The sequence below is a fragment of the Dasypus novemcinctus genome, chromosome 18, assembly GCF_030445035.2.
Source record: "Dasypus novemcinctus isolate mDasNov1 chromosome 18, mDasNov1.1.hap2, whole genome shotgun sequence".
NCBI lineage: Eukaryota > Metazoa > Chordata > Mammalia > Cingulata > Dasypodidae > Dasypus > Dasypus novemcinctus.
Genome location: NC_080690.1, coordinates 60,298,707 through 60,319,824, shown reverse-complemented (window position 1 = coordinate 60,319,824; position 21,118 = coordinate 60,298,707). Strand labels below are relative to the sequence as shown.

The 21,118-nt window shown below is 39.0% G+C and overlaps 1 protein-coding gene across 6 annotated transcripts in view; it reads right to left on the bottom strand.

The window, feature by feature from the left end:
• Nucleotides 1-15,429, bottom strand: part of LOC101415380 (zinc finger protein 546) — a 66,918-nt gene extending 51,489 nt beyond the window's left edge. For 2 of the 6 annotated variants that reach the window (XM_023583348.3, XM_058280244.2), the window contains exons 1-5: nt 14,975-15,429; nt 14,553-14,631; nt 13,381-13,464; nt 1,988-2,073; nt 514-640 (exon numbers count right to left, since the gene is read on the bottom strand). In XM_023583348.3, the coding sequence (XP_023439116.2) occupies nt 514-640; nt 1,988-2,073; nt 13,381-13,464; nt 14,553-14,631; nt 14,975-15,064 (466 nt within the window). In that variant the 5' untranslated portion in view covers nt 15,065-15,429. Of the gene's footprint in view, nt 1-513; nt 641-1,987; nt 2,074-13,380; nt 13,465-14,552; nt 14,632-14,937 lie in introns of all 6 variants that reach the window. The other 4 variants (XM_071209258.1, XM_071209259.1, XM_058280246.2 and 1 more) reach the window with 4 other exon arrangements.
• Nucleotides 15,430-21,118: the final 5,689 nt, after the last annotated feature.

Genomic DNA, 21,118 nt, shown 5'->3' with positions numbered 1-21,118 from the left:
GTAACATTCAATCACAAAGCAGGTTAAAGAGAATATGCCCCTTCTAGGATGCTTGAGTTTTAAATGAATATTGTTAACTCAATACACCAAAGAGGTTCTTTTTTTAAAAAATTTATTTATTTATTTATTTATTTATTTATTTTAAGAGGGTCTATTGATAATCAAAGAAAATGAGAACCCTGAGATTAGCTGTTGTCCTTGTGGGTGGGCCAGAAAGGAACACAGAGCAACTACAGGAAATTTGAAGCATACACATCATATAGACTCTGGTTTCTTTGAAAATGTCACAAAACTCAAATCTGGGAATTACAGGCAATTATAGGGAAGGTCAGAGGGAGGAAAGAGGGCCACTGAAGGGCGGGGAAGGTGAAGGTGCCTAATGCAGGTGCCCATTTCAAATCCACCAGTGCTCATCCAAGTCTTTAGAAAAAAACGGAACTCTGAAATTCAATAGTGGAGAAAGCTAATATTCCTGAAAACAGACCGTAAATTATTTGGGGCAGATGTCCTTACCCAGTGAGACTAGGTTGCTATAATTCTCCAACATAACATCCCTGTACAAGTCCCTCTGAGTGGGGTCCAGGCACTCCCACTCCTCCTGAGAGAGGTCTATGGCCACATCCCTGAATGCCAATGATACCTGAAATGACAAACCATGTACTATAAATAAAACTTTTATTTAAAAATGTATTTGCAAGATGGAAAACTGCTTTGCAGGAAGAAGGCAACAGAGCAAGCAAGGATGTGGGGTTCAAACCTGTGACGTGTAGGGAAGACTAAGGGAATCAGTATTTCTGAAGTAGAATGCCTATACGCTTTTTTAAAAATACTGTTGATACAAACAAAATGTCTTGTATGTCATAGGATAACATAATTATCCAAGAGTCTGGGAATGAATAAAATAATCAAAGGTTCTCAGTTAAATGAAATAGCATAAACAAGCATGCTACCTATTATGTGCCTGCATTTTAAGTGCTGAATAAATGTGAGTTCCATCATCCTCTTTTCCCTTCAAGGTATTAAAAAAAGAGAAATTAAGGAATTCTCTCCCCTCGAAAGTACTCTTAAAAATCTCCCTCTCAGAAAACAGGAATTGACTGACATTATGTGATTTCATGGACTCTTAGGTTCATCATTATGCAAGATTATATTATAAGCATTTTTCCTTGCTGTAATGAATGACAAAGACTTCAGTTAATTTATTGGCTGGCTTAATCATCCCTCTTGTGGGACTATCAGACTAATTCTTCTTTTATATTTAGGCATTTAGGCTAGACAAAATGTCTAAGATCATTCCCAATCCTGGGAGTCTCTTTTCATCCCCCACTCAGAAATCTGGACGATCGTCTGACCTACTACCACCACCGTCCCTCTTAAGCACTTGCCTTGTTTCTGAGCTAGAAGATGCTGAGGTAGAAGGAGTCACAATGACAGTCATGCCATTGGAGACAGCACAACCTCCTCAACCACAAAATTGACCTTTCCTCCATTGCGCATCTCTCAGGGACCCTCTGGTTAGATCGCTGATGTCCCCATATGCAGGCCCCAATCACACTCCATCCAGTTGTACAAGCCTTTCAAGGCATAAGAACTCATCATATGTAGAACACTCAACACTAAATTTCATCTTATCAACCTGCAAAACTCAGGTCTGTGGAGAAGGTGAATGCTTCACCATTAGTCTGTTAGGACCATCGTCTCTATGTTGTGGAATCATGACTCTGACAAGAGAAGCTCAAATATTTCCCTCGAGGGACATCACCTTTTACTGCTCCATCAATGCTCCTCAGAGAAGCCTGGAGATGGTGAGTGATGACTAGTGAACACAGGTAAGAGAAGAGGGGCAGAGGGGAGGGTACTAGACTAGGATGGGAGTATCCGGGGAGCAGGCTCAGCAGTAGGGTTCTCTTAGGAAGGAAGTCTCAGGGTAATAAAATGATCACATGAATTCAAAAATAATATTCAAGGATGAGAAACATGAACTTACATGGGCCATGGTTTTAGAACTGCAAGAACTTGACAGTCCTCTTTCAGCTTCCTCTACTGGAAAAGCAGAGTCCAGAGAGGCCAGGGCTGGGGGAGGAACAAGAGGCTTTGAGACCAGGTGTGTCTCAGAACTCCCAAAATAAAGTTACATTTATATAATCCCAATTTTTTCTTCACTTCTACTTCCAACCCCACCAGGCCCCATATACAAACATGGGGAGCCAAGGGGAGTCTGGATAAAACTAAATCCTCCCCATGCCACAAGGAACCAGCTATATAAATATAGATACAGAGTACAGGCCTACTGTACTGAGGCCACATCAGGCACTCCAACAGTGGAGTCTCTGACCCACTCCAATTTCTAATCTGCAGTTGAGACTGAACTGTTGAATCCTGTCCTAAGTAGATGTTCTTCCCTCCATGCCCACCTTTTAGTGCTTATAAGAGGGCACCCCATCCAAAACAGAATATCATTCATGACTAGGACAAGTGCCTGGACTCTACAGACATAAAGGAGAAAACAGGAAGCAGCCTTTCTCACAACAAAACTGCACTTACCCATATGAATCCCTTTCCCACTCAGAGCTACAGCCCCCAGAATCATCTGGGCTCACCAGCCTCTCTTTCTCAATTGGGATTGTTATGTTGCTTTTCTGCATAAAGTCAATGAACATCCCAAAGTATCAAATCAAGGATAGAGAGGTGAATTCATGACCATGGTGATGAGGTGACAACAAAAGTAGATATTTTTTAGGATCGTCTCTGTAATGAGTCCTTTAACACATTAACATTTAATCCAGCAATGTAGTTATCTCCATACAACAAATGAGGTAATAGAGGTTCACAGTGAAGTTCCTTGCCCAAATGCAGGGTTAATAAGAAGCAGAGCTATGTTCTGAATACATTTCTCTAAATATAAAGCCAGCTCTTTCAACTCTGGCTTTTGCCTCTGAAGCCCAGGATTTTCTTGAGTGAAACCTAAGTATAGGTAATTCACTAAAAAATAACATCATTCATCAAAGTTATTAAATTTCAATACAATTAAGGAGATACTTGTTAAGGAAATCCTTTCCAGTTTTTAGACTGGTAGCTTTAAAAAGCTGATGATAAGGAGTGGATGTGGCTCAAGCATTTGAGCGCCTATTTCCCATATGGGAGGTCCCACATTCAGTTCCCGGTGCCTCCTTAAAAACAAAACAAACAAACCCAAAAAAAACAAGTAAACAAATGACAAGACTAACTTAGGGGAGCCAAAGTGGCTCAATGGTTGAGCGCCGGTTCAATTGCCAGCCCCAGAATCTTAAAAAGACTGTTGATAGACCATATGAGCATGGCTATGGAGAAAGGGAAATGCTGTAGATGCTATAATTTGTACGAACTTGAAACAGGGGAAATAAAAGTATGCAAAAGAATTTAGCCATGTAAGCATAATTTGGGACCCTGTCCAAAGGAAATGATTATAAATGTGTTTAAAGATGTCTGCAGAGATGACAGGGTTCAGCATTCTGAGTCCAGGAACAGCTGACTGGATAACTAAATTACAGATCATCTATGTAATGGAAATTTAAGTAGCTAGTAAGTATCATACTAAGTTATAGAAAACATTTAAAAGATGTGGAAATATTCAGGATAAACTGTCAATATAAAAATCAGGTTAAGGAGGCAGACTTGGCCCAGTAGTTAGGGCGTCCGTCTACCACATGGGAGGTTTGTGGTTCAAACCCCGGGCCTCCTTGACCCACGTGGAGCTGGCCCATGCACAGTGCGGATGCGCACAAGGAGTGCCGTGCCACGCAGGGGTGTCCCCCGTGTAGGGGAGTCCCACGCACAAGGAGTGCACCCCATAAGGAGCCACCCAGCGCGAAAGGAAGTGCAGCCTGCCCAGGAATGGCACCACACACATGGAGAGCTGACATAACAAGATGACACAACAAAAAGAAACACAGATTCCCGTGCCGCTGACAACAACAGAAGTGGACAAAGAAGATGCAGCAAATAGACACAGAGAACAGACAACCGGGGTGGGGAGTGGGGAGAAGAGGAGATAAATAAATAAATAAATAAATCCTTTTTTAAAAAAATCAGGTTAAAAACCATACTTTACAATATCATTACATTTGTAAAAAATATACATACCCACATATATAAAGAATGAATGAATGAAAGACAGACAGGCAGAAGGGCAGATAATGAAACAGAGAAAAAAACCCGGAAAGCTATATACCCATATGTTAATGCTGTTGATCTGCATGATATAGTTTTGATATTCTTTTTTCTTAAGTATAATCCATAATTTTAAAAAACAATTTTAAATACACAGGCATATATATGTATTTATTTAATTTTGATAAAGGGAAGCTTTTTTAAAAAAAAGTTTTTTCTTTAACTTGGAGAAAAGTTCATGCTAATATAAACAAAGCCATTTTACTTTTATTGAATGTCTTTTTTCCTTTAGCTCCTAATATTTTTTTTTCTGTATGACTATGTATATTAATGTACTGTAATGTCTTATAACATATTGATACTGGTCTCAAGAAGGCCTCCTTTCACATATTTCACGCAGATGTACTCCTGACAATTTTGCTCTGAAACTGCTTTTTCAGCCGTGATATCTCCCAAACTGCTACTGAACCATCTTGTTCCAATAGTCTCATTCTGACTCCAACATCTGTAAAAACTGTAAGGTATAAAGTTCCACTGTCCAATACAATAGTCACTTGTCACATATAGTTATTAAATTAGGTCAAATTAAGCTTAAAATTTTAGCTCCTCAGTTGTACTAGAGCAATAACCACGTATGGCTAGTAGTCGCCATATTGGAGAATGTAAATATAGAATATATCCATCATTATAGGAAGTTCTATTGGACAAGGCTCATATATAGTATACATCATAGAATCCATGTGTCTCCAGAGTTCCCCTGAGTTCAGAATAATTTAGCCAAAACCTGACAGAGATGGCTAGAGAAATAATGACATCTCCTATGAACTCCTAAGGAGTGACCTGAATTTCTCCAGCAGCTTTAATGACCTTACTCAAGTCTATTCTGATTTTATATTCTTTGCTTGATTACATGTAATTTAAGGGTAGTAACTATGCATTTTGAGTTCTTGTATTCTCTAAATTACTATCACAAGATCCAGCATACAGCAAGCCCTTTGTCTGATATTTGACTAAAATTACATTTTTAGGAATTTTTTCTTAGTCAATAGCTAGATAGCACTTAATAACACATTAAGATATATGCATAAAGTATTTAGCATATAATAATTTATAATAACAAAATATTAGAAACATAAATAGCTATAGTAAGTAACAGGCTAAATAAATTACAGACAGTTATGACAGAATACTAAGACATTATTTACTAATTGTATTAACCCACATTTATTGTTGGACAAAGACATCATGAATTACTGATTGAGAGAAACAAATTAAAGAAGTACGTAAAATCACAGGAAGGGTTATAATGTCATCATTAAGAACATAGACTCTGTTGTCAGACTTCCAGAAAATGAATCTCAGTTTGACAGCTACTAACTTTTCAGTTAGTTCTCTGGTAAACTAGAGATAAGAACAGCATCTAACTTATGGAATTGTCATAAAGACCAAGATAATACATATAAACCATTTAATGGCATATAATTTCTTAATAAAAGTTAGAGAATATTATTAATATAAAGGATATTAAATGTACTTCATTGTTATTAGGTAAAATTTTCTTGTTTCTTTTTTCCTCATAGCAAAATTTGAGTCTCAGGCCCACTTTTTTTTTCACTTAAAAAATTTTTTAATAAAGATTGTGAACTTACAAAATAAACATATTTAACATCACATAGGGATCTCATACATCACCCCTCCACCAACTCTTTGCATTGGTGTGAAACATTTGTTACAAACTATGCAAGAGTATCATCAAAAGACTACTACCAACTATATTCCTTACCTTACATTTGGTGTATTTTCCCCCCAACCCATACATTTTTAAAAGATATATTTTTGTTACACATATTGTAAACTTGCAAAACAATCATACAGATGTGTAGATTTCCCATACAACTCCAGAACATTTGTTACAGATTATGAGATAATATCATCAGACTATTATCACCAATCATGGTCTATAGCATACATTTGGCACACTTTTTCCATACACCTCCATTATCAGTACAGCTTGGCACTGATGAAAGAATATAATAGTACTGCTGTTAACCACAGTCTATAGGTCACACCATTTGTAGTTTTCCCATATTTCTCCATATTCCCATTACCCTGCAATAGTGATGTACATCTGCTGTAACTCACAGAAGGACTCTCTTGCATTTGTACCCTTAACCACAATTCTCAACCGCCTCTGGGTTCACTGTGTTATTCAGTCCCTAGATTATTCTTTGGCTTTCTTTCTATTGACATTTACTTCCCCAGACTACCTTTTTCAGTCACAATCCCATTTATAAACCAGTTACTACTCACTATAATGTGTTACTATCAACTCTATCCATCTCCACACTTGTACAGTCAAGTTAATTAGAACTTCTACATACATTAAGCACCTATAGTTCTTCTCAACCCTCTTCTTATCTCCTTATAACCTATACTCTAGGTTTTAATTCCATGTGTTTATTATTTGTATTTAGTTCATATTAATGAGACAATGCAATATTTGTCCTTTTGTTTCCGGCTTACTTCGCTTAGTATAATGTCTTCAAGATTCAGTCATGTTATCACATATGTCTCAATTTCATTTCTTCTTACAGCAGCATAGTATTCCATCATATGAATATACCACATTTTGTTTATCCATTCATTGGTGGATGGATACTTGGGTTGTTTCCATCTTTTGGCAATTGTGAACAATGCCACTATGAACATTGGTGTGCAGATGTCTGTTCGTGTCATAGTTTTTAGTTCTTCTGGATATATTCCTAGTAGAGGAATTGCTGGATCATATGTCAGTTCTATATTTAGCTTCTTGAGGAATCGCCAAACTGTCTTCCACAGAGGCTGCACCATTTTACACTCCCACCAACAGTGAAGGAGTGTTCCTATTTCTCCACATCCTCTCCAGCACTTATTGTTGTCTGTTTTTTTAATAATGGCCATTCTATGTGGTGTTAGATGAGATCTCATTGTTGTTTTAATTTGTATTTCCCTAATAGCTAGTGATATGGAATATTTTTTCATGTGCTTTTTGGCCACTTGTATTTCCTCTTTGGAGAAATGTCTATTTAAATCTTTTGTCCATTTTTAAATTGCATTGCTTGCTCTTTTACTGTTGAGTTCTATGATCTCTTTATATAGAATGGAAATCAAACCCTTATTGGATAAGTGGTTTTGAAATATTTTCTCCTGTCGACTGGGCTGCATTTTCACCTTCTTAATGAAGTCCTTTGAATTGCAGAAATGTTTACATTTAAGGAGGTCCCATTTATCCATGTTTTCTTTGGTTGCTCGTGCTTTTGGTATAAGGTTTAAGAATCCACCACCTACGACCAGGTCTTGAAGATGTTTCTCTACATTTTCTTCTAGGAGCTTTATTGTACTTCCTTTTATATTTAGGTCTTTGATCCATTTTGAGTTAATTTTTGTATAAGGTGTGAGGTAGGGGTCTTCTTTCTTTCTTTTGGCTATGGATATCCAGTTCTCCCAACACCATTTGTTGAAGAAACTGTTCTGCCCCAACTGGGAGGACTTGACAGGCTTGTCAAAAAGCACTTGGCCTTAGATGTTTCTGAACCATCAATTTGGTTCCCTTGGTCTATGTGTCTATCTTTATGCCAATACCATGCTGTTTTTATCACTGTAGCTAGGTAATATGATTTAAAGTCTGGAAGTAAGAGTCCTCCCACTTCACTTTTTCTTTTTAAAATGTTTCTGGCTATTCAGGGCCTCTTACCCTTCCAGATAAATTTCATAATTGTGTTTTCCATTTGCCTTAAAAATGCTGGTTGAATTTTTATTGGGATTGCATTGAATATCAACTGGGGTAGAATTGACATTTTAATGATATTTAGTCTTTCAATCCATGAGCATGGAATGTTCTTCCAATTACTTAGGTCTTTTTAAATTTGTTTTAGCAATGCAGTATAGTTTTCTGAATATAAGTGCTTTGCATCCTTGTTTAAGTTTATTCTAAATATCTGATTCTTTTAGTTGCTATTGTAAATGGAATTTTTTTTCTTGACTTCCTCCTCAGATTGAGCACTATTAGTGTATAGAAACACCACTGATTTTTGCAAACTGATCTTGTATCCTGACATTCTACTGAAACCATTTATTAACTCTAGCAGCTTTGTGGTAGATTTTTCAGGATTTTCTGAATATACAATCATATCATCTGCGAAGAGTGAAAGTTTTAATTCTTCCTTTCCAATTTGGATGCCTTTTATTTCTTTTTTGTGCCTGACTGCTCCAGCTAGAACCTCTAGCACTATATTGAACAACAGTGGTGACAGTGGGCATCCTTGTCTTGTCCCTGATCTCAACGGGAAAGCTTTTAGTTTTTCACCATTGAGTACAATGTTAGCTGTGGGTTTTTCATATATGGCCTCTATCATGTTGAGAAAATGTCCTTCAATTCCTTTTTTTTGTAGTATTTTTATCAAGAAAGCATGCTGTATTTTGACAAATGCCTTTTCTGTGTCAATCGATAAGATCACGTGATTTTTCTTCTTTGATTTATTAATATGGTGTATTATGCTGATTGATTTTCTTGTGTTGAACCAGTCTTGCATGCCTGGTATAAAACCCACTTGATCATGATGAATAATTCTTTTAGATTAGCAAATATTTTACTGAGGATTTTTGCATCTGTATTTATTAGAGAAATGATCTGTAATTTTCTTTTTTTGTAATATCTTTATCTGGCTTTGGTATTAGGATGATATTGGCTTCAGAGAATGTGTTTGGTTGTGTTCCTTCTTGTTGAACTTTTTGGAAAAGCTTGAGTCAGATTAGTATTAAATCTTCTTTGAATGCTTGGTAGAACTCACCTGTGAAACCATCTGGTCCTGGGCTTTTCATTTTGGGGAGCTGTTTGATGACTGTTTCAATCTCTTTACTTGTGATTGGTTGAGGTCTTCTATTTCTTCTAGTGTCAGTGTAGGTTGTTTGTACATTCCTAGGAATTTTTCCATTTCATCTACATTGTCTAGTTTTTTAGCATACAGTTGTTCATAGTATCCTCTTATGATTTCCTTTATTTCTGTGGGGTCAGTAGTAAGGTTCCCCTTTTCATTTATTTGCATCTTCTCTCTTTTTTTCTCAGTCAGGCTAGCTACAGGTTTGTCAATTTTGTTAATCTTCTTGAAGAACCAACTTCTAGTTTTGTTAATTTTTTCTCTTGTTTTTTTGTTCTCAATTCCATTTATTTCTGCTCTGATCTTTGTTATTTCATTCCATCTACTTGCTGTAGGATTAGCTTGCTGTTCCTTTTCGAGTTCCTCCGGCTATGTAGTTAGGTCATTGTTTTTTAGCTCCTTCTTCTTTTTTAATGTAAGCATTGAGGGCTATAAATTTTCCTCTCAATACTGCCTTCACAGCATTCCATAGGTTCTGATAGGTTGTACTCTCATTGTCATTCATCTGGAGATATTTACGGATTTCTCTTGAAATTTCTTCTTTGACCCACTGATTATTTAAGAGTGTGTTGTTTAATCCCCATATCTATGTGAATTTTCCCTTTATTTGCCACTTGTTGATTTCCAGCTTTACTCCATTATGATCAGAGAAAGTGCTTTGTATAATTTCAATTTTGTTGAATTTATTGAGATCTGCTTTCTGTCCCAACATACAGTCTATCCTGGAGAGAGATCCATGAGCACTTGAAAAGAATGTATATCCTGCTGTTTTGGGGTGCAGTGTTCTGTATATGTCTATTAGGTTTAGTCCATTTATCATATTATTTAAGCTCGTTTCTTTATTGATCTTCTGCCCAGATGGTCTATCTAATGCTGATAGTGGTGTACTGAGGTCTCCAACTATTATTGTACAGATGTCTATTTCTCCCTTCAGTTTTGTGAGTGTTTGCCTCATGTATCTTGGGGAATTCTGGTTAGGTGCATATATATTTATGATTGTTATTTCTTCCTGGTGAATCATCCCTTTTATTAATATGTAATGTCCTTCCTTGTCTCTAATAACAGTTTTGCTTTTAAAGTCTGTATCACCTGATATAAGTATAGCTACCCCAACTTTTTTTTTTTTTTTGTTACTGCTTGCATGGAATATCTTTTCCCAACCTTTCACTTTTAACTTATTGGTATCCTTGGGTCTAAGGTGAGTCTCTTGCAGACAACATACAGATGGCTTATATTTTCTTATCCATTCTGCCAGTCTGTGTCTTTTGATTGGGGAGTGTAATCCATTAATAGTCAATGCTATTACTGTAAAGGCAGTTCTTATTTCATTCATTTTGACCTTTGCATTTTGTCTGCCATTTTATATTTGACACTTTTAGTTACTGTTACTGATACAGTTGTCATTTCTAGACTCTCTCCCAGGCCTCTCTCTCCTGTCTTTTCTTTCAGGCTGTAACACTCCCTTTAGTATTTCTTGCAAAGCTGGTCTTTTTGTTATAAACTCTCTCAGTTTCTATTTATCTGTAAATATTCTAATCTCACCCTCATTTTTGAAGGACAATCTTGCTGGGTATAAAATTCTTGGCTGGCAGTTTTTCTCCTGCAGTATCTTAAATATATCATACCACTGCCTTCTTGCCTCCATGGTTTCTGGTGAGAAATTGGCACTTAATCTTATTGGGTATCCCTTATAAGTTATGCATTGCTTTTCTCTTGCTGTTCTCAGAATTCTCTTTGTTTCTGGCATTTGACATTCTGATTAGTATGTGTCTTGGAGTTGGTCTATTTGGATTTATTCGGATGGGAGTATGTTGTGCTTCCTGGACATGGATATCCATGTCCTTCAATAGGGTTGGGAAATTTTCCACCATTATTTCTTCAAATATTCTTTCTACCCCTTTTCCCTTCTCTTCTCCTTCTGGGACACCCATGACGTGTATTTTTGCATGTCTCTCACTGTCATTTAGTTCCCTGAGACCCTGTTCAATTTTTTTCCATTCTTTTTCTCATCTGTTCTTTTGTTTGTTCACTTTCAGAGGCCTTATCTTTGAGCTCACCCATCCTTTCTTCTGCTTCCTCAAATCTACTATTATATGCCTCCAGTATATTTTTAATTTCATTTATTGCACCTTTCATTCCCATAAGGTCTGCTATTTTTCTTAGTATGCTTTCACATTCTTCTTTGTGCTCATCCAATGTCTTCTTAATATACTTAATCTCTTTAGTCATCTCATTGAATTTATTAAGGAGATTTGTTTGAACATCTAAGATTAGTTGTCTCAGCTCTTTTATGTCATCTGCAGGCTTATCTTGTTCCTTTAATTGGGCCATCTCTTCCTGTTTCTTGGTATGGATTGTAATTTTTTGTTGGTGTTTCTGCATCTGGCTTGCTAGATGTATTTATTCTGGGTGCATTTTATTTCTTATCTTTTCTCCCTTGCTGGTTGTGTAGTAGGAGCCAAGGATGTAGTTGGTGCTGAAAGCTATGGAGACTAAAGTTGCCCATGCTGCCCCAGGAAGTGATGAACTTTCTCCTACCTTTCTCCTCTGTCAGGGGTAGGGACAGAGCTGCAGCCATGTATAATAATCCCAGTTGGGCGCAAGACTGTCTATAGTCACCCGGAGACACTGATGAAGCTTCACACCCCTTCCTCCCCTACCTTAGGCAGGGATGGAGCTATAGTTTTGGTCAGCAATCTATGCTGTGCGGATCCAAAGTGACCACAGTTGCTAAGGTAAACTGATGTATCACCAGACCCTCTCCCTGCCGGGAGTGGGAATGGACCCTCTGGAGTGCCCGACAATCTAATCTCTGTGGGTCAAATATGCCTGAAGTTGCCTGGAGAGGCTTAGGGAGTACTGTCCCTTCTGCCCTTTAGGGGGTGGGAACAGAACCGCAAATGCTCAACAGTTCAGTCCTATAGGCTGAAAGCACCCACCGTAGCCCAGAGAGGCTGAGGAAACACCAGCCTCCTCCTATCCTACTGGATGGTAAGGGTGGTTCTATGGGTGCTCAACAGTTCAGTCCCTTTAGGCCGAGAATACTGCCATTGCCTGAGAAGCTGAGGTAACACCAGCCCCCTTCTATCCTCTTAAGGCATGGAGTTGGATCCACAGGCACCTGACAGTTCAGTCTCTGTTGGCTGAAAGTACCCACTATTGTCCAAAGAGGCTGTGGAAACACCAGACCCTCCTATCCTATTGGGGGTGGGAGTGGATTCATAGGCATCCAATAGTCCAGTCCATGCAGGGTGAATGTATGCTGTTGCACAAAAATGCTGTGGAAAGACCAGCCCCCTTCTTTCCTATTGGGGGGTGAGGGTGTGACTACAAGTACCCACCAGACCAGGCTGTGTGGGTCAGACTCACTCTTTTTAATAGTATTTTAAATATTTTAGAGCTAAGCCTTGAAAATGCAATTCTTTTAAATCACATTAGCAAAACAGATTCTCCAAAAGAAAACCAGAAATCTTCACCTTGTTCCTGCAGCTATCAAAGAAGGGATATCATTCTTCAACGAAAACTAGCTAAAAGACTCTAGTAAGGTATTAAATGAGGAACTTTAGTAAGAATTCTTGTTCTCCTATCCTATATGTAAAGAATTACTTTATTATAGCTATTATCATCATATTCTGTCCTCTACTATTATAAATCTGTCCTTCAAAATGCTATTTACATAATGGACCCTTAAAAGACACCTGGACCAGAGAGTATTGCTATGTCCTGTGAAAGCAACCTTAAATTTCTCAAAACAATGTGTAACACTGAAGGGCAATTTTGATAAATTGTGCCATGATTACTATGGTTAATTGATCTATTTAGTCCAAAAAGACATTAATTACCTGGAAGGTTTATCAAACTAGAAGGGATTCATTAGCACTTCCCTCTTCTCCCTAGATGAGTAGAGGTATAAGAAACCTTTGTCTAGGTTTCTAAGGAGTTGGAGAGTTTCTCTCTCCTTAGAATGACCAAAATAGTATGATTCTATTCTGTAGAAACAATCCCTTTCACCACCACCCCCACACACATATACATACACAAGTGCATGAAAAATTTTTGTTAAAGTATACCTCCTCAAAATATTAATAATGATATTGGGTCAACAGATAATTCTAACTTTCTTCTTTATAAGTCCCTTATGCAATATAACCAAATAATTGAATTTCTGCAAAAAGATTCCGATTCCATAATCAGAAGTTAACAATAAACCTACATCCAATTTAAAATAAAATGTTTAGAAATGTTGGAAACAAATAGGTTTGACATGTGTGGGAACAATAAGGAAATCAGTGTGACTATTATAAATAATGCCTACCACTTCTTGAACATTCTTCTTCATATGAGACTTTTTTACTATCAAGAGTCTTCTCTGAATGAACACAGGTCAGGTAAGCAGTATCTGCAGAGTGAATAAGAAAATTGTGCAGAGTAGACAGAACAACGTTTGGTTCTCCCTCCATTTCTCCAATGAATAATCAATGGAAATATTGTTTTGGATATAATCCTTGTTAAATGTCTTCCAAATCCCACTACTAGTAAACGAGATTCACATGAAATTTAAAATTTTAATATTATTGTTTACCATTGAGTATACTTTACCTCATATACACTTGATTCCTTAAGACTAACTCATTATAAACATAAATCTCAACTCATGGATTCCCTGGAAAAATCCCTGCCCATGTTGAAAAAGATTTCCAAACTCAGATTCCCACTCCATGCACATTCCCTCTTCTAAAAGCCTTACAGAACAAATGACCATGTCACTCACTGACACCAATCAAACCATCTCTGACTTTGCCTTACTTTTTAATTGAGGATTTGGAGATTGATGGTGTGATTCCACCTAAACATTAATTACAATAAAACAAAGTATTAACTTTAAACTCCAGGATAGGTATTTCTCTATTATAAAAAGTGAGTGTATATACATGATTTGAAAAATGAGGAAAGGGCTGCTGGGACCAGTGAGGAGGAGGATCCATTTGCACAGCCCCATCATTCACTGGGAAGGCGGGCCTATGATAGCTCATGGGACATTTCAGGAAAAGAAATGCAAAAGCTCCTATGTACTAAGTCAAAAATTCATTTTATGAACAAAGAATAAACAAACGCACATGGATCTGTACTTCTAGATGTGCAACAATAATAATCCTCATGATCCTTATTTTGGAGAATGGCAGGACTGGGAAAGAAGGAAATCATGAGAACCCAGGCCTTTCTCAGTGTACAGACAAAGAAAATCCCCTCCAGGGCCACATCTGTCCGGAGGTGATGCACATAACCAGAGGTGGCAGGGAGGCTGGAACTTGTCTCTGAATTCACAACAGATACCCAGGGTCAGAGGTCTGGGAATGCTGTGGTTCTGAAAAATATAGCTGCACTCTTAGCGCCTCCAAGTGGGGACCCTCCTACCATATCATCCCAGAAGTCTGTCTCGGGGATACTTCCATCTCTGAAAGTCCCATCCCAAGCCCAGGTCTGTACCTTCTTGCGTGGAACCTCCAACCTGGGGCTCAGTTTCACTTCGCCCTTGGGGACATTCCTCTGTGGCAGATCCGCAGAGCTGGGAGGGGAGGCAGCAGGGGAAGCAGCAAGAACGGCGGGTCAGACAACACTAGAGAGCCACGCATCAGTTCCAGGCACACAGTCGTACCCACCAACACACAAGCACACTCCGGTCCTGTCAGGCGCACTGTCGCGCGCTCTCTCCCACATATACACACACTCCGTCACACACACTGTCACACGCAGTCCAACAACCCCTCTCCTCTGCAACTCACGCACCCACGCACAGGCCTGAGGCTACGAGCACGGCACGCCCTGTCTGAGCCCCGGGCTCCTCACTTTGGCTGCCACCCTCATGTCTCACCTGGCGCCGACTTCTCCCCTGGCTTTCACCAACTCACCCCGGGTCTACACGACCACCAAAACACCGGAAGGAGCCCTCCGCCTTGAGACCAACCCCGTCCCTGCGGCTTCTGGGAAATGTAGTCCATCGCCGAGGCCTTCTCGCCTGCGCGCTAATGGCTGAGGCGCAGGCGCGCGCGGGGCTGCGGGCTTCCCTCAGGGTCCCAGGAAAGAGCGTGGGAAGCTGAGCCACCAACTCCGCCAGCCTGGTGTCAGGGATATCTGAATCTCGCCTGTGTGCGCCGGACCGCCCGGATGCAGCTGTGAGTGCGACAAGAAGTCGGTTTCGTGAGGAATCAGGCGCGAGGTCTGCCAGGCAAAACTCTGTTTCTTCCCCTGAGGTAGTGCCGGCGCCTGGGCTGTTCCCTGTGCACAGCAGGCGCGCGACGTGTGTATTTCAAATACAAGGCCTTGTCACTGTGAAGGTTGTGGAACGGTCTGCGCCCCGCTGGCTGTAGGTGGGTTGTATTTCTGCGCGTGTGTAATTCTTTGGGTGTGAGACGCTGTGTGACTGAAGCGGCAGCCGACTGCATGGAAACCACACATAGTAGCTGGAAGTATGATTTTGTGACTGTGAGTGGCCGTGCGGGAGTTTGTGACTGTGCTTTACTGACTGACTGGAGTCGTGTGTGCGTGGTGGTGCGGGGATGTGGGTCATTGTGTGGCTGGGATGGTTGAGCGACTGGTGTTAGGGTGAGCACCCCGGCTATTTCCAATAGACAGGCCTGCCCAGTCGGGCGCTACAGAGGAGAACTAAGGCTCTCAGTGAGAAGGTGATTTATTGCAAGTGCACAAGCAAGGAACTGGCGGAATCTTCCCCAAACCAGGGTTTTTATAGGGGGGAATAGAGGTTGAGGGTCAAATGTTGACTGCATAATGCATTCCTGCCATGCGGGTGATGACACTGGGATTTTGACAAAGTCTCCTCAGGGATGTGGGCAAATTTCTTTATCCTTCGTTGTTAACTCCTGAATGCAAAACTCCTGTTCCGTGCCCTGGTTCACGGCCTTTTATCCCAGGAAAGTTACAGGTTTCCTGGGCTGTACCTTTCCCCTGACACCATTCTGTGGGTTTGCTGAGATGTTATCTTATTCCTGACTTTTTCTGGGAGTAGAACTGGGAAGGTCTGGTTATTGTCCTTCTTGGAACTAAGAACAAAGAATAAACTACTAAGGTTAGATTAATAGGAAACTAGTTCAACTAGGTCTGGGGAAGGTATTTAAATTTTTCCGAGCTGCTTAAGAAAAGAAATTTTTAATAAGCACATTTTCCAGCTTCACTGTGTACAAGCAAAGCTGCATGAAGGTGGGTATATGTGATTTGAAATATCTGAATGTGGATCCCCATGAGTGCCAGTGAGATTGTGAGTCTGTATGACTGTGTGCACCCATGGGCCTGTTCTTACCTGTGAAATAGAGTATGTTGCATCTTCATGGAGCATCAACTTTATTTAAAAATTTGGAGCAAAGATTTGCAGGTTATCTGACAAATAATTTAGCCTTCTATATTGAATCAGATGTGTTTTTTTCACAGACAAAAAATGCAAATTATAATAAATTTTTTTTAAATATAAAAATTCTTTCCACTTTCTTTGCTCTTAAGGGGACTTTGGCAGATAAATTTGAAGAGTTCAGGCTTAGGAAGTACCTTTACACTGGGAAAGGCAGTATGCCGTAGAATAGAGAGCCCAGGTGTAGGAATTCAGTGTCCTGAATTCTAGGTCAGAGTTTATTAGTCCTAATTTCTTAAATGAAAAGCTTGGCTCACAAAGGCAAGGACATGTTTAAGACCACGCACAGTCCATCAGAGAATGACTTGCTGTATTTCAAATTATAACACATTTTGCTCTTCCTCTTCCCTTCCCTTTCAGAACAATTCAGTCCGAAGGACATAAAGTGGGCCCAGTGCGGGCTCTTGTCATGTGAATAGGGTGAGGATGGTGTTCATGCAGGTGACTGCTTAGTTCAAGATGCCAGAGCCAAAGATGAGACAATGATAGCCTCAAAGTGATGGAATGGACCAGCACAGGGTGTCAGCATCTGAGCAGAGTAAGGAGAGTGTCCACACAGGAAGGCTGCCCAGCACAGGGTGTCAGAGCCCAGGCAGGCTGAAGAGAGCACCTGGCTGTGAGTGCTGCCCAGCGTTGGGTCGTAGAGCCCAAGTGGGGGTTAAAGACATGCAGGGTAATGTTAGAGTGAGGGCAGCAGACTAGAGGTGGAAAGGATCTAGAGCCTGAGTTAGGGGCTGACCAGAGAGAGCCTCAGAAAAGGAGAAGAGAAAATGGAGAAGGCATGTGAGGATGAGGAGGAAGACAATAGGAAATGGTATAGAGAGGCTGTGCTGGGCAGGCTTCAGGTGCCACACAGGTTTGCAGGGGCATTGCCTGGATGAAGAGGAACATTTTGGGAATGAGCACTGAGAAAGAACCGTTGGAAGAACTGTATCAGGATTCTTGGTTGCAAGTGACAGAAATCAAAATCAAACTGGTTTAAGAAAATTGTGAATTAAACTATTATGAATTAATAGCTTTTAAAGTTTGAGAGGAGTACTGCCTTCAGTTTGGCTGGATCCCAGGGACCAAAACAACTACAGTATCTCTTGGTTTTTGGCTCTGCTTTATATGTGTGTATGTGTGTGTTTTATTAGAGAAATTGTGGGTTTACAGAATAGTCATGAATAAAATACAGGATTCCCATATACCACCCTATTATTAATACTTTGCATTGGTGTGGTATAATTGTTACAATTGATGAAAGCACATTTTTTATAATTAAACTATTAATTGTAGTCCATGGTTTAACTTAGGGTTCACTGTATAGTGCAGTTTCATGGATTTTTAAAAAAATTTTATTCTATTAACTTATAGAAAACCTAACATGCCCCCTTTTAAGCACATTCAGATATATATTTCAGTGTTGTTAATTATGTTCACAATGTTGCACTACTATCACCACCATCCTTTACCAAAACAGTTCCATCATTTCAAATAGGAACTCTGTACATTTTAAGCCTTAACTCTCTATTCCCTGTCCCCATCCCATCCCCAGGTTACCTATGTTCTAGATTCTGACTCTATGAGTTTACTTATTCTAATTATTTCATATCAGTGAGATCATACAATATTTATCCTTTTGTGTCTGGCTTATTTCATTCAATATGACGTCTTAAAGGTTCATCCATGTTGTTGCATGTATCAGGACTTCATTCCTTTTTATGGCTGAATAATATTCCATTGTATGTATATACCACATTTTGTTTATCCATTCATCAGTTGATGGACACTTAGGTTGCTTCCCATCTTTCGGCAATTGTGAATAATGCCACTATGAACATCAGTGTGCAAGGATCTATCTGTTGAAGTCCTTGCTTTCAGTTTGTTAGGATATATATCTAGAAGTAGGATTGCTGGCTTATCTGGTAATTCTATACTTAGCTTTCTGAGAATCCCAGAATTGTCTTTCAGAGCAGCTGTACCATTTTACATTACCACCAGGAATAAATGAGTTTTCCTGTTTCTCCATATCCTCTCCAACAGTGGTAATTTTGTTTTTTTTTAATTGTAGCCATTCTAATGGTGTGAAATGGTATCTCAGTGCGGTTTTGATTTGCATTTTCCTGGTGGCTAATGACAGTGAGCATCTTTTCATATGCTTTTTGGACATCTGTATGTTTTCTTTGGCGAGATGTCTGTTCAAGTCTTTTGCCCATTTTTTAATATGGTCTTTGTCTTTTTGTGATTAAGTTGAAGGATGTCTATATATTCTGGATATTAAACCTTTATTGGGTATACAGTTTCCAAATATTTACTCACATTGTGTAGGTTGTCATTTGACTTTCATGATAAGTCCTTCAAAGTACAAGTTTTAAATTTTGATGAGGTCCCATTTATCTATTTTTTTCCTTTGTTACTTGTGCTTTGAGTGTAAAGCCTAAGAAACCATTGCCTACCACAAGGTCCTGAAGATGTTTCCCTGTATTTTCTTCTAGGACCTTGGTAGTCCTGGATCTTATATTTAGTTCTTTGATCCATTTTGAGTGTTGTTTTTTTTTTTTGTATAAAGTGTGAGGTAGGGGTCCTCTTTTGTTCTTTTGAAAATGGAAATCCAGTTTTCTGAGCACCATTTGTTGAAGAGACTATTCTTTCCCCCTTGTCAAAAATCATTTGGCCCTAAATGTGAGGGTTGATTTGTCCATAGAATAGATCTGAGCTCTCAATTCTGTTCCATTGGTCTATATTTCTGTCCTTGTGCCAGCACTTTGCTGTTTTGATTACTGTTGTTTTTCTGTGGCTTTTATTCTGAAGCGTCACATAGTGATTCCCAAAAGCCTGAGGTTCCCTTTATCTTTACAGCTTGTAGGATAGAAAGAAAGAAAAAGAGGGAGAAATTTTCTCTTCCCAACAGTTTCCTAATTTGTACAGAATGATGTCTCATTGGCTCTTGCTGATTCCCGAGGCCATCCTGGAAACTCTGTATTTCAGGAAGGATTAAAAATATCTGAGTTGCTAGCATAGGCAACACACCTTCCCTGGATCTCCACCAAAATTTCATGGATAGAGTGGGACAGGAAGCTTCATCAAAGCATCAGATGCTCTGACCTGAGCAGCATGAACAGATGCATGTTGAGAAAAACAACAGACATCTATCACAGAACAGGGAACAGAATATCTCCATCTGCAGAAGAGATGATTGCATAAGAGGCTGCCCAATCAATGTTTCCCCACTCTAGAACTAGATTCAGCAGCCTGAGTTTTCCCATCAGCATCACTGAAATGGAAGAGCTCTTGAACCTTCCCCAGTGTGGAGGAAGGGTAAAAGATACAGATGGTTCAGATAGCATGCGGCAGGTAGTAGGGAAGAACTCCCGAAAGGCTCCTTATCAGGCACCATATAGGGCAAGCTCAGAGACCCAGAGCCCTCATTGAACATTGTATCTCTGGGCCCTTCCACAAAGATCTGACAGCAGGTCCTGACTGTACAAAGTCAGTTCCTGAAGTCTTTTTTGAGAAAGGGCATAAAGTTGAGATTTGGACAAAATTCCAACCTAGAAGAAGTTCTACAGGGTTTGGCTCTTTTTAACCTTTACTCTGCCATTTGTCTCTTCAGTTCTTAGTATAACAGAGAATTCAATACAGCTAAAGCATATTATTTAAAATTCATGAGTTGTATTTTTAACTGTTTATTTCAAAATGATTTCAAGCTTACAGAAAAGTTGCAAGGATATAATACAAAGAACTCCTGTATCCCCTTTTCCAAGATTCACTAGTTTTAACATTTCGATTTATCATTTATAAAGAATATTTATATTTATGTATTATTTTTTTCCTACACCATGCATCCTTCATGACCCTTTATCCTTTAATACTTCAATGTGTATTTCCTAAAACCAAGGATATCTTTTTATATATTTTTTTCCTTATTATTCCAAATTTAGGAAATATAATGTTGATACAATAATATTATCTAATCTATAGTCCACATTCCATTGTCATCACTTTTCCATGAATATCCCTTATAGCAACTATTTTTCCTCCTGGTATAGAATGAAGCCCAGGATTTTAGATTACATTTAATTGCCATGTCTCTTCCACTTCCTATAATGTGGAATAGTTCCTCAACCTTTCCTTGTTTCTTATGACATTAACATATTAATACAGCTTGGTTATTTTAGAGACTGCCTCTCAATTTGGTTGTCTGATATTTCCTCATGATTACATAAAGGTTATGGATATTTTACTGGAATACCATGTAAGTGATATTATGTCAGAGATCCACAGTGAAATTAAATGACATGATCTTTGAACCAGTTCCAGACTCCTTTTGAAAGACAATTTGATCAGGGAACCTACATTTCCCTACCATGTTATTTCTTGCCTATGAACCTCCCCTGATCGGTAACAAATTTATTGCCCTAGCTATGCACGGATGCCTCCAGTTTCACCACTATTTATCCATTTTGTATTCCAAGGACTACCCATTTTCCCTCTTTTTCAATTTTGAAATTTTCTCTCAAAGGGCAATAAAATACAGGAACTTTTGGGCCCATTAAATCCAAGAGAGCTTTATTAATACTAATGGCTAGGAATTTGCTGTAACCTGGACTGCACAAAACAGCACCTATCTTGTGACTTATATTGCAAGACA